This window comes from Oncorhynchus clarkii, chromosome 4 (assembly GCF_045791955.1).
Source record: "Oncorhynchus clarkii lewisi isolate Uvic-CL-2024 chromosome 4, UVic_Ocla_1.0, whole genome shotgun sequence".
Classification (NCBI taxonomy): domain Eukaryota; kingdom Metazoa; phylum Chordata; class Actinopteri; order Salmoniformes; family Salmonidae; genus Oncorhynchus; species Oncorhynchus clarkii.
In genome coordinates this window covers 66,700,716-66,714,550 of record NC_092150.1, presented here as the reverse complement: position 1 = coordinate 66,714,550, position 13,835 = coordinate 66,700,716, and the positions used below count along the sequence as shown (strand labels likewise).

General features: G+C 46.2%; 1 protein-coding gene across 1 annotated transcript in view; it reads right to left on the bottom strand.

Annotated features, from left to right (window-relative positions):
* The window catches only part of LOC139407129 (androgen-induced gene 1 protein-like), a 62,876-nt gene that overhangs the window by 47,335 nt on the left and 1,706 nt on the right, over positions 1–13,835 (bottom strand). The window contains exon 2 of the mRNA XM_071150557.1: positions 1,271–1,426. Coding sequence (XP_071006658.1) covers positions 1,271–1,426 — 156 coding nt within the window. The remainder of the gene's footprint in view (positions 1–1,270; positions 1,427–13,835) is intronic.

The following is a 13,835-nucleotide window of genomic DNA, read 5'->3' as shown; positions in this document are numbered from 1 at the left end:
TGGGCACATGCAGACCTTGCTATCGAAGGAGCATATGCATTTTCTATAATGATAGGCTATTAAATTGGCTACATCTGTCGGTACAAACTTTGAGGAAAAATGCTCTTCCTCATCTAAAAAAAATAGCACTACAACACTGGTAATATATCAATAATTATTGTTTACAAATGAGCTATGACATAGTCAGGCACAACTTTGGATTTCACCCCCATCTCAATGGTTTTGACCGTTTAGAAGTATTTACAGAGATGTCCTCTTCTTTCAATTCGGCCATACAGTGCCCCTCGCAAAAGTGGTTGCTTGTTATGAAATGATTCACTTTACCGTATATATCTAAAAATGAACATATACAACGATTGTTTAAAGCAAAACTACCAAAACTATTGCTGAACTTGGGCAATCAAAATAACAGCTATTGTAAGCCCTGTTCAGCAGGTAGGCTATTGCCAGATGAGAGTTGTCTCTGGTAGTTTACTTTAATTGTGGTAAAACACCATTTTCAATGGCTCATAGATAACAACAAACTAGCAAATGACTTAGGTTGTCATACAACTAATAAAGCCTAATACCACACAAGCCATTTTAGCATTTGAATACTGAAGGTGCCGCGCAAATGGGCAAGATCAGGAACAGGCCGCCTACCTCACATTGGTCAGCCCGTGAAGCTGGGCACAGTGCGAAATTTGACTAGGCTCCTGATATTGCCTGGTGTTGTTAGGCACGCAAAATTACTTGTAGATCAGCACAGTTACATGCATTTCAACACTGAAACAGAAGAAGCATCATTTGTCACAAAAGATTAGGTATTTTTAGAAAGAATGTAATATGAAGCAAAAAAAACTGAACTGGTGATTAGTAAGGTTTGAGTTGGTGACATGCATCTTAAACAATTGAATTGGGTGAATCGTTACGTCGCTAATTCGGGTGCATCTGTTTGTTCAAATATCTTAATTTTTTTAAATCTTAATTTTACCCATGAATAATGCTTGAAAAGGCAATGAGAATGGAAGCATCTGTTTGTTGTGGATCTGTGGTTTCAAGCATCTAGACAGTCAGAGTAAGAAACGCAGTTATTTACAATGTAGAACATTCACAGAGTGTTTTTTGCTCATTTCTCCTTGAACTAACTTTCAGATTTTGTGCTATATCCTAGTCCCAGATCTGTGTGTGCTATACACCAATGGTCGTTGAGTTGGCGATATACCACAAACAGATCTGAGAGCAGACTCCAATGCCCTAGGCCTTGCGTTGTTTTGTGACTACTACTTACCACTCCAACAGGGAAGGCCAGCACGGCCATCATCCAGTCCCTCAGGCCAATGAGCTTCCTAAGCTGCCTCTCCTGCTCCTGGCTCTCACTTCCCTTGGTCAGCAGGCTGGACAGGTCTGTCAGCACACACACGCCAAAGAACACTGCCTGGATAACCTAGAACAGGGGAGGAGAAGACATATGTAGATCACATCATGTGTACTTCCAGACAGATCAGCCACACACAGAGTACATAGTAGTTAGTGTTTTTTTTAAAGTATAGCAGCTCCAGGAGTTGTCACAGAAAAGCATTTTCTGCACATTTTAAAGGGATTCACCGGTACTTTAGTATACTTTTTAGCCAGTAATTCTGAAAGTAGCGCCCACGAGCCAAAAGTAGTTCTCGAAAATTATAGATATGTGCACCACGCCATTTCTCTCCCTCTCGCTCTACTGTGTGTGCATCTAGCTAGCTGTACCTCAAATGGCAAGGGGCTGAAGCTCATTGGCTAGAAATAATTTCTAAAAGCTGGCCCACGTGGGGGGAAACAGTTGCTTTCAAACTAAGGATTTTGTGGATAATTGTCACGTAGGTATGAATGAGTCGGGAGACAGACACAGGAATGCGTAATATTTTTTTTTATTAAGCCCACATTACGGTGTGTCGTGCAAAGGCACGGGGACGCAGAGCAAACAAACACATAACAGAACACAGGGTAGAAACCGAAAACAAAAGAGCAAGGAGTACCTCGAATAAATAACACTAGCGCACAATGATTAACCGACGAGACACGTAATCTGCGCAATCCACAAAGGCATGAAAGCCAAAACACACAGCATAGGTACTCACACGCACCAACGGACAGTGTAACAATAATGGACAGCCCAATGGAAACCAAACGCCACACTTATACAGGTACTAATCAGTGGGAATAGGGGGCAGGTGTGCATAATGAAAGTTCCAGAGGGATCTGCACCAGCAGCGCAACGACACCGGCCTCGAGGACGATCACAGGAATGCAGTGTGGGTCGATCAGGACCAGATGCAGCTGCCGGAGTTGCGTCGTCATCGTGATGGGCCAGTTGCGGCTGCCAAAGTTGCGACGGCGTCGGACGGACCGGTTGTGGCGGCGTCAGACGGGCCAGTTGGGGCGAAGTCGGAAGAACCAGTTGCAGCTGCCGAAGTCCCATAAGTGCCGGACGGACCAGTCTCAGGGTCATCGGAGGGGCCATTCCTGCTGTCTCCTTTTAAGGTCCATTATTCTGTCACGTTGGCATGAAGGATCGGGAGACAGAAGCAGGAATGCGTAAAAAGGTTTATTATTACACCCAAAATTAGGGCGAGCCGTGTAAAGACACAGGGACAAAAAACAAACAAACATGTACACAAAACACAGGGTTGAAACCCAAACAAAAGAGCGAGGAATACCTCGAATAAATAACACAAACGCACAAAGATTAACACACGGGACGAGACCCGTAATCATCTGCGCAATCCACAATGGCACGAAAGTCAAACCACACAGCACAGGTACTCACACAACCAACGGACATAATAAAAATAATCGACAGCACCATGGTGAACAAAAGGCATATATATACAAATACAATCAGTGGGAATAGGGGCCAGGTGTGCGCAATTAAAGTTCGGTAGGGATCCGTGACACTAATTGAGGTAAAACGGTAATTCTGCTCATAAATTATGCATGTATGAAATACACATTGACACATCCCGTCCAAAGCATAAGGTTTAAAAAATGTTTACAAGTTGCCAAAGTACCAAAGCATGTCTTTAAAGCTGCAATATGTAACCTGACCAAATTCACATAGAAATCTGAGTTATAGATGTGTCATTCTCATTGAAAGCAAGTCTAAGAAGTGGTAGATCTGTTCAATGTGCTCTATTTCTATGCTTCCCGTTCTTAAGTTTTGTTTTTGAGTCTTTTACTTTCAGTTTTGTACACCAGCTTCAAACAGCTGAAAGAAAATACTATATTTTTGGTGTAATGAAAATATATTTCACAGCGGTTTAGATGGTACAATGATTCTCTACACGATCCATTGCTTGTTTTGTCACAAACTGAAATTAGGCAAACTATTCGAATTTTAGCAACCAGGAAATGGTTGATAATTTTTTCACAAAATCAGTAGTTCCTCATTTCTCAAGAGCACAGTAGCTTCAAATATTTACATCACATTATATTCATGAAAAACATAGTAATCCTTAAAAATATATCTACAATACATTAATACAGTGATCTCCAAAAGAGTTGGGAGAGTGATAATTTGTTTTGCCTCTGTACTCCAGCACTTCAAATTTGAAATTATACAATGACTATGTGGTTAAAGTGCAGACTGTCAGCTTTAATTTGAGTGTATTTTCACCCATATCAGGTGAACTGTACATAAATTACAACACTTTTTGCACATAGTCCCCACATTTTAGAGGAACAAAAGTATTGGGACAAATGAACTTATATGTGTATTAAAGTAGTAGAAAATTAAGTATTTGGTCACATATTCATAGCATGCAATGACTACATAAAGCTTGTGACTCTACAAACTTGTTGGATGCATTTGCTGTTTGTTTTAGTTGTGTTTCAGGTTATGTTGTGAATGGTAAATAATGTATTGTATAATTTTGGGGTTACTTTTATTGTAAATAAGAATAGAATATGTTTCTAAACACTTCTACATTCATGTGGATGCGGCAATGATTATAGATAATCGTGAATGAATTGTGAATAATGATGGGCGAGAAAGTTACAGACGCACAAATATCATACCCCAAGACATGCTAACCTCTCACCATTACAATAACAGGGCAGGTTAGCAGTTTTGGGAGGGGGTATGATACTTGTGCATCTGTAGTCATTGTGTGCTATGAATATGGGACCAAACACTTAACTTTTTACTACTTTAATACACATACACAAGTACATTTTCCCAATTATTTTGGTCCCCTAAACTGGGGGACTTGTCACGACTCCCGCCGAAGTTGGCTCCCCCGCCTGTTCGGGTGGTGCTCGGTGGTCGTTGTCACCGGCATACTAGCTGCCACCAATCCCTTTTTCTTTTCGGTTAGTTTTGTCTCATTTGTTACACCTGTTCCTATTTTGTGTGTGCTTGATTTTCTTCCCTATTTAGCGTATGGAAACCGCCCCTTTGTTGTGTGTTATTATTTTGATGTTCACGTTGTATCGTTGGTGTTGTTAGTGCTCTGGACCTTGTTACCCGTTGTTTTGGGTTGGTCAGTGTTTGCGCCCTGTGTGTTGGGCATTTCATTTTGGTGCCGTATTAAAGTGAACTTTTCCCCTGGACCTCTCTGCTCTCTGCGCCTGATTCCTCGCTACACACCTAGCCAGCCGTGACAGAATCCCGCACCTGTTAATATGGAATCAGCAGGAGCAGCCACACCTCCTCTCCCATCGATGGAGGAGAGGGTCCTCCATCACACCACCGTTCTTCACCGGATTGGGTCCGCCATGGATCAAATGATGGAGAGGATGGACCGACCCCCACCAGCACCACCTAGCCCTGCTTCAGCATCCGGCTCCGGGGCCCTGCGTCTGGCGCTCCCCAGGGAGTATGATGGGACGGCGGCTGGGTGTCAGGGGTTCCTCCTCCAACTGGAATTATACCTAGCTACCGTCCGTCCGACTCCCTCAGGGGAGAAGAGCGTGAGCTTCCTCGTCTCCTGTTTGACGGGGCGAGTCCTGGAGTGGGCCAATGCAGTGTGGAATGGCCCAGACTCGGCGAGAGATCACTACCCCGGCTGTGAACGGCTGTTCCACCTGCGACAGGAGACGAGGAGCGCGCAGGACTTTGCCCTGGAGTTCTGGACCTTGGCCGCAGGAGCTGGGTGGAACGACAGGGCCTTGATGGATCACTTCCGTTGTAGCCTCAGGGAGGACGTCCGCAGGGAGCTAGTGTGTCGGGACACTACTCTCTCATTGGATGAACTGATGGACATGTCCATTCGTCTGGACAACCTGCTGGCAGCCCGCAGGTGTCCGGAACGGGCCTTGTTGATTCCACCCCCAGGCCCTCCTGCTCCCATCCCCATGGAGTTAGGGGGGACTGCATCGAGGGGGACCGGAGGATGAGTTTCCTCCTGCACCAGTTGTAGTCGGCGAGGACACACGGCCGACCGGTGCTGGAGGAGCTCGTCTGGGAGTCGGGAGGGCAGGCGGAGCACTACTCGTTCACCCCAGGTGAGTCTGCATCAGACTCACCCAGAGCTTCCTGTCGGCCATATGTTTGTGCTAACCTCTTTCCCTGGGTTTTCTCCCTCTCTACAGCATAAGGCGCTAGTCGATTCAGGCGCAGCTGGGAACTTTATGGATCATGGGCTCGCACTAAGGCTAGGGATTCCCTTGGTGTCGTTAGACCAACCTTTCCCCGTGCACTCCTTAGATAGCCGACCATTAGGGTCAGGGCTGGTCAGGGAGGCCACGGTGCCACTGGACATGGTAACTCAGGGGGGTCATAAGGAACGGATTAGTCTATTCCTTATTGATTCACCTGCGTTTCTAGTGGTGCTGGGAATTCCGTGGCTAGCTCATCACAACCCGGTGATTTCATGGAGACAGGGGGCTCTTCGAGGGTGGACAGAGGAGTGTACAGGCAGGTGTATAGGAGCTTCCATAGGTGCGACTACGGTGGAGTGTCCAGACCAGGTTTCCACCGTGCGCATACCCTCTGAATATGCCGATTTGGCTATCGCCTTATGTAAGAAGAAGGTGACCCAATTACCACCCCATCGTCGAGGGGACTGCGCGATAAACCTCCTGGAGAACGCTGCACTTCCTAGGAGTCACGTGTACCCATTGTCCCAGGAGGAGACAGTGGCTATGGAGACATACAGTGCCTTGCGAAAGTATTCGGCCCCCTTGAACTTTGCGAACTTTTGCCACATTGCAGGCTTCAAACATAAAGATATAAAACTGTATTTTTTGTGAAGAATCAACAACAAGTGGGACACAATCATGAAGTGGAACGACATTTATTGGATATTTCAAACTTTTTTAACAAATCAAAAACTGAAAAATTGGGCGTGCTGTGTTGCTTCTACGCCAAACATAACGTTTTGCATTGTTGCCAAAAAGTTCAATTTTGGTTTCATCTGACCAGAGCACCTTCTTCCACATGTTTGGTGTGTCTCCCAGGTGGCTTGTGGCAAACTTTAAACTACACGTTTTATGGATATCTTTAAGAAATGGCTTTCTTCTTGCCACTCTTCCATAAAGGTCAGATTTGTGCAATATACGACTGATTGTTGTCCTATGGACAGAGTCTCCCACCTCAGCTGTAGATCTCTGCAGTTCATCCAGAGTGATCATGGGCCTCTTGGCTGCATCTCTGATCAGTCTTCTCCTTGTATGAGCTGAAAGTTTAGAGGGACGGCCAGGTCTTGGTAGATTTGCAGTGGTCTGATACTCCTTCCATTTCAATATTATCGCTTGCACAGTGCTCCTTGTGATGTTTAAAGCTTGGGAAATCTTTTTGTATCCAAATCCGGCTTTAAACTTCTTCACAACAGTATCTCGGACCTGCCTGGTGTGTTCCTTGTTCTTCATGATGCTCTCTGCGCTTTTAACGGACCTCTGAGACTATCACAGTGCAGGTGCATTTATACGGAGACTTGATTACACACAGGTGGATTGCATTTATCATCATTAGTAATTTAGGTCAACATTGGATCATTCAGAGATCCTCACTGAACTTCTGGAGAGAGTTTGCTGCACTGAAAGTAAAGGGGCTGAATAATTTTGCACGGATACATTTTTCAGTTTTTGATTTGTTAAAAAAGTTTGAAATATCCAATAAATGTCGTTCCACTTCATGATTGTGTCCCACTTGTTGTTGATTCTTCACAAAAAAATACAGTTTTATATCTTTATGTTTGAAGCCTGAAATGTGGCAAAAGGTCGCAAAGTTCAAGGGGGCCGAATACTTTCGCAAGGCACTGTATGTCACTGAATCTCTGGGGCAGGGGTACATTCGGCCCTCCACGTCACCCGTCTCCTCTAGCTTCTTTTTTGTGATGAAGGAGGGAGGTCTGCGTCCGTGCATTGATTATAGAGGTCTTAATTCAATCACAGTAGTTACCCACTACCTCTCATCGCTACGGCGGTGCAATCATTTCACGGGGCGCGTTTCTTCACAAAACTGGACCTGAGGAGTGCGTATAACCTGGTGCATATCCAGGGAGGAGATGAGTGGAAAACCGCATGAGTACCTCGTCATGCCATATAGATTGAAGAATGCTCCAGCCGTCTTCCAATCTTTCATAGACGAAATTCTCAGAGAACTGCACGGGCAGGGAGTGGTAGTGTACATCGATGACATCTTGATCTATTATGCCACACGCGCCGTGCACGTGTCTCTGGTGCGTAAGGTACTTGTGCGACTGCTGGAGCATGACCTGTATGTCAAGGCTGAGAAATGGGTGTTCTCCAAACAAGCCGTTGTGATGGTGATGGAGTGTGACCGCGTTACAGCTGTGCGTAAATGGCCGACTCCGACCACGGTAAAAGAGGTGCAGCGGTTTTTAGGGTTTGCCAATTACTACCGGAGGTTTATCTGGGGTTTTGGTCAGGTGGATGCTCCCATTGCCTCACTGCTGAAGGGAGGACCGGCGCGCTTGCGCTTGTCAGCAGAGGTGGGCAGAGCTTTCAGTCATCTGAAGGAGCTGTTCACCAATGCGCCAGTGTTGGCTCATCCGGACCCCTCTTTAGCGTTCATAGTGGAGGTGGATGCGTCCGAGGCAGGGGTCGGGGACGTGCTGTCCCAGCGCTCAGGCGCACCACCAAAGCTCCGCCCTTGTGCTTTTTTTCCGAAGAAGCTCGGCCCGGCGGAGCAAAACTATAACGTGGGGGACCGGGAGTTAGCTATAGTCAAGGCTCTGAAGGTGTGGAGGCATTGGCTTGAGGGGGCTAAGCACCCTTTTCTCATCTGGACTGACCTTCGTAATCTCGAGTATATCTGGGTAGCGAGGAGAATGAATCCACGTCAGGCTAGATGGGCCTTGTACTTTACCCGGTTCTGCTTCACCATCTCATACCGGCCAGGCTCCCAGAACACTAAAGCCGACGCGCTGTCCTGCCTATATGATACCGAGGAGCGGTCCATCGAGCCGACCCTCATCATTCCACCTTCACGTCTCATGGCACCGGTGGTATGGGAGGTGGACGCGGAGATAGAGAGGGCATTACGGTTGGAGCCTGCCCCCCCTCAGTGTCCAGCGGGGGCTCAGTACGTGCCGCGGGGTGTCCGTGACAGGCTGATTCGTTGGGCTCCTCGGGTCATCCTGGCATCTTAGGGGGAGATACTGGTGACCCACGTTGGCGAAGGAAGTGAGGTTTTATGTCTCCACCTGCTCAGTGTGCGCTCAGAGCAAGGCTCCTCGACACCTTCCTAGAGGAAAGTTACAGCCCCTCCCCGTTCCACAACGGCCGTGGTCACACTTGTCGGTGGACTTCCTCACCGACCTTCCCCTGTCCCAGGGAAGTACCGCGATCCTGGTCGTTGTGGATCGGTTTTCTAAGTCCTGCCGTCTCATCCCGTTGCCCGGTTTCCCTATGGCCCTGCAGACTGCGGAGGCTCTGTTTACCCATGTCTTCCGGCACTATGGGGTGCCTGAGGACATCGTCTCTGATCGGGGTCCCCAGTTCACGTTCAAAGTTTGGAGATAGTTTATGGAGAGGCTGGGGGTCTCGGTCAGCTTGACCTCAGGTTTCCACCCCGAGAGTAATGGGCAGGTGGAGCGAGTAAACCAGGATGTGGGCAGGTTTCTGCAGTCGTATTGCCGGGACCAGCCAGGGGAGTGGGCGAGGTATGTTCCTTGGGCAGAGCTTGCTCAGAACTCCATTCGCCACTCCTCAACTAACATGTCTCCCTTCCAGTGTGTGTTGGGCTACCAGCCAGTCCTGGCCCCATGGCATCAGAGCCAGACCGAAGCTCCTGCGGTGGAGGAATGGCTGTAGCGCTCAAAGGACACCTGGAAAGCCGTCCAGGAATTGCTGAGACTGGCTGGGGAACGGCAGAAGAAGAGAGCTGACCAGTGAGGCCCCCGTGAGGCCCCCGTGTCTGGCTCTCGACCCGAAACCTGTCCCTCCGCCTGCCCTGCCGGAAGCTGGGGCCGCAGTGTGTGGGGCCATTTAAAGTCCTGAGGAGGATAAACGAAGTGTGTTATAGGTTACAACTACCTGCTTATTATCGTATTAACCCCTCGTTTCATGTGTCTCTCCTCAGGTGGCTGGTCCCCTACAAGAAGGTGAGGTGCCTGAGGTCCCTCCGCCCCCTCTGGACATCAGTATGTAGCATTCTGGACTTGAGACGCCGGGTGAGGGGCCTACAGTACCTCGTGGACTGGGAGGGGTACGGTCCGGAGGAGAGGTGCTGGGTACCGGTGTGGGACTCTTTTTGGACCCTTCCACTGCCTCGCCCTCCGGGCCGCCCTCGAAGCCTGCGAGTGTCGCGCGTCGGGGGGGGGGGGGGTACTGTCATGACTCCCACCGAAGTTGGCTCCCCCGCCTGTTCGGGTGGTGCTCGGCGGTCGTCACCAATCCCTTTTTCTTTTCGGGTAGTTTTGTCTCATTTGTTACACCTGTTCCTATTTTGTGTGTGCTTGATTTTCTTCCCTATTTAGCGTATGGAAACCGCCCCTTTGTTGTGTGTTATTATTTTGATGTTCACGTTGTATCGTTGGTGTTGTTAGTGCTCTGGACCTTGTTACCCGTTGTTTTGGGTTGGTCAGTGTTTGCGCCCTGCGTGTTGGGCATTTCATTTTGGTGCCGTATTAAAGTGCACTTTTCCCCTGGACCTCTCTGCTCTCTGCGCCTGATTCCTCGCTACACATCTAGCCAGCCGTGACAGGCCTATACACAAAAGGTGAATTTCCTAACGGTTCACCTCACCCGATATGGATGAAAATACCCTCAAAAGAAAGCTGACAGTCTGCACTTTAACCTCATAGTCATTGTATCATTTCATATCCAAAGTGCTGAAGTATAGAGCCAAAACAACAACAAATGTGTCACTGTCCCAAAACTTTTGGAGCTCAATGTACAGAATGTATATCACAAAGGAGTTCAATTGAGGTGTTCTCTAAAATACGATGAATATTCATGTTAAGTATAGAGATAAATACAAAAAATGGAGATAGATACATTCATAGAGGGTATTTTGTATTTAAATAAGCATTATATAACAACTGAACAATTGCATAAACCCCATCCTGTCAATGTCTATCCCCTTAAGCTAGCATATGTCATTTTCTGTGAGTCTAAGAGCAGTCTGTGGCAGTGGTGGAGATTATTAATGCATTAAATTAAGAGCAAGAGAACATAACAGGGTGTCTTTATCTCCACAGCAAAAATCCAACAGACTGGAAAGTGTGACTTTAATTCTCATTAATTCACTGTTTAATTTAGGATTCCAGGAACCCACATCTTTTTGGTCAGAAAATTGCCTCGCAAAACTTGGTTTGAGGACAGGGTAGTGCCCAGCAACGGCATTAGTATGACCCCTAGCTAACACGCAAGACAGGTATTTAATTTCTCAGAAGTTCTTAGTTGTCTTTATATCTTCTACTTCGTTTTTTGCCTCCGTAACAGCATGTTAGCCTGAGGCTATTCTAAAAACGAATGCCTTCCAGGTCTCTTTCACTAAGATCAAATGCAACGGGTTTGAAAAACAGAGCTCTCACAGGGAATGAATGCCAATTGCTAAGTATAAAACCCTTTACTAGCTCTACGGGCTCTTTTCCCTACCCTGTATCGCAGGCCCTTAGGTGCAACCACAGTAATTCCTGGACTGGAGCGCAAGTCATAAAGTGTTGCTCCACACAACTCAAATGTATACAGCTGGGCCAGAGGGAATCTGGGAAGGAGAAAATGGACGCTGCATGAACAAGTGTGAGACAGTTTATCTTTACAACAGCTATAGGAGTTATGACGCACGTACAATACAATAATTACAAGCCTGAACATATCCAGTGTGTATTAACTATATTACATTAGAGAAGACCATTAAGGAAACATCAGTTAGCCATTTATAGAACAATGGGAAGTAATGTAATGTATATAGGAACCTAATTACCTCCACAGTTAGCAGAGGCTGACAGGAGAGTACAGTAGTGCATCATTCCTTAGTTAACGTAGACATTAGGTACTGTCCTACACTCCCCCTATCCCTCTTTACACGTGCTGTGTAGCGTGCTGGCCAGAGGCAGAGAGGGAGAACTGGACTGGATACTCCAGGGACGGGGACACACTTCACATGTACTAAAAAGCCAGACAGAATATCTCTCTGTCCACACCTGCCCCACTTTAAGCATCACCTGACACTCTGACTCTGTGGGGCAAGGCAGGGGGTTCTGCACTGTCACCGCAGTTATCGAATGCTACTTACAGTGCCTTGCGAAAGTATTCGGCCCCCTTGAACTTTGCGACCTTTTGCCACATTTCAGGCTTCAAACATAAAGATATAAAACTGTATTTTTTTGTGAAGAATCAACAACAAGTGGGACACAATCATGAAGTGGAACGACATTTATTGGATATTTCAAACTTTTCTAACAAATCAAAAACTGAAAAATTGGGCGTGCAAAATTATTCAGCCCCCTTAAGTTAATACTTTGTAGCGCCACCTTTTGCTGCGATTACAGCTGTAAGTCGCTTGGGGTATGTCTCTATCAGTTTTGCACATCGAGAGACTGAAATTTTTTCCCATTCCTCCTTGCAAAACAGCTCGAGCTCAGTGAGGTTGGATGGAGAGCATTTGTGAACAGCAGTTTTCAGTTCTTTCCACAGATTTTCGATTGGATTCAGGTCTGGACTTTTACTTGGCCATTCTAACACCTGGATATGTTTATTTTTGAACCATTCCATTGTAGATTTTGCTTTATGTTTTGGATCATTGTCTTGTTGGAAGACAAATCTCCGTCCCAGTCTCAGGTCTTTTGCAGACTCCATCAGGTTTTCTTTCAGAATGGTCCTGTATTTGGCTCCATCCATCTTCCCATCAATTTTAACCATCTTCCCTGTCCCTGCTGAAGAAAAGCAGGCCCAAACCATGATGCTGCCACCACCATGTTTGACAGTGGGGATGGTGTGTTCAGCTGTGTTGCTTTTACGCCAAACATAACGTTTTGCATTGTTGCCAAAAAGTTCAATTTTGGTTTCATCTGACCAGAGCACCTTCTTCCACATGTTTGGTGTGTCTCCCAGGTGGCTTGTGGCAAACTTTAAACAACACTTTTTATGGATATCTTTAAGAAATGGCTTTCTTCTTGTCCCTCTTCCATAAAGGTCAGATTTGTGCAATATACGACTGATTGTTGTCCTATGGACAGAGTCTCCCACCTCAGCTGTAGATCTCTGCAGTTCATCCAGAGTGATCATGGGCCTCTTGGCTACATCTCTGATCAGTCTTCTCCTTGTATGAGCTGAAAGTTTAGAGGGACGGCCAGGTCTTGGTAGATTTGCAGTGGTCTGATACTCCTTCCATTTCAATATTATCGCTTGCACAGTGCTCCTTGGGATGTTTAAAGCTTGGGAAATCTTTTTGTATCCAAATCCGGCTTTAAACTTCTTCACAACAGTATCTCGGACCTGCCTGGTGTGTTCCTTGTTCTTCATGATGCTCTCTGCGCTTTTAACGGACCTCTGAGACTATCACAGTGCAGGTGCATTTATACGGAGACTTGATTACACACAGGTGGATTGTATTTATCATCATTAGTCATTTAGGTCAACATTGGATCATTCAGAGATCCTCACTGAACTTCTGGAGAGAGTTTGCTGCACTGAAAGTAAAGGGGCTGAATAATTTTGCACGCCCAATTTTTCAGTTTTTGATTTGTTAAAAAAGTTTGAAATATCCAATAAATGTCGTTCCACTTCATGATTGTGTCCCACTTGTTGTTGATTCTTCACAAAAAAATAGTTTTATATCTTTATGTTTGAAGCCTGAAATGTGGCAAAAGGTCGCAAAGTTCAAGGGGGCCGAATACTTTCGCAAGGCACTGTATGTGCGTGATACTACTTATGTGTGTGCATGTGATTCATAACATAGAGTAGATGACACTTGCTCTATACGGTTACTTACTTGGCTTAAAACTGATAAGTTTAACGAACAACGTGGAAGTGAGAGAACAATTTAAACCAAAGGTATGACCCAAACAGACGTTCAGTTTCACAATCTGTCTGCTAGGCGCCTCACTTTTTTTCCGACGGAGGCACTATGTTAAACCGGAGCGAGACTTTTCAGATCATTTGATTCCTCCAAACACAGGGGTTAGAGGTTTCGCTCTGTCTATTGATTGATGTGGACAAAGGCCAGCTGTCACTGGTGGTATAACCCCACGTGACAGCCCTGTGTTCTCCTCCTAATGTATCCCCCTGATGGGAACTTAAATCTGACCCAAACACTCAATAATGGATGACTGAGTCCCAATGAAAATCTATCTACAGGTTAAAATCACAGCAAGGTAAGTGAAGTGTTACAGAATTAGTGTTGACAGATCCATGGATGACAGGCCTACAGCTTGTCTCTAGAGTTTCCCATTCCCCCTTGGAAA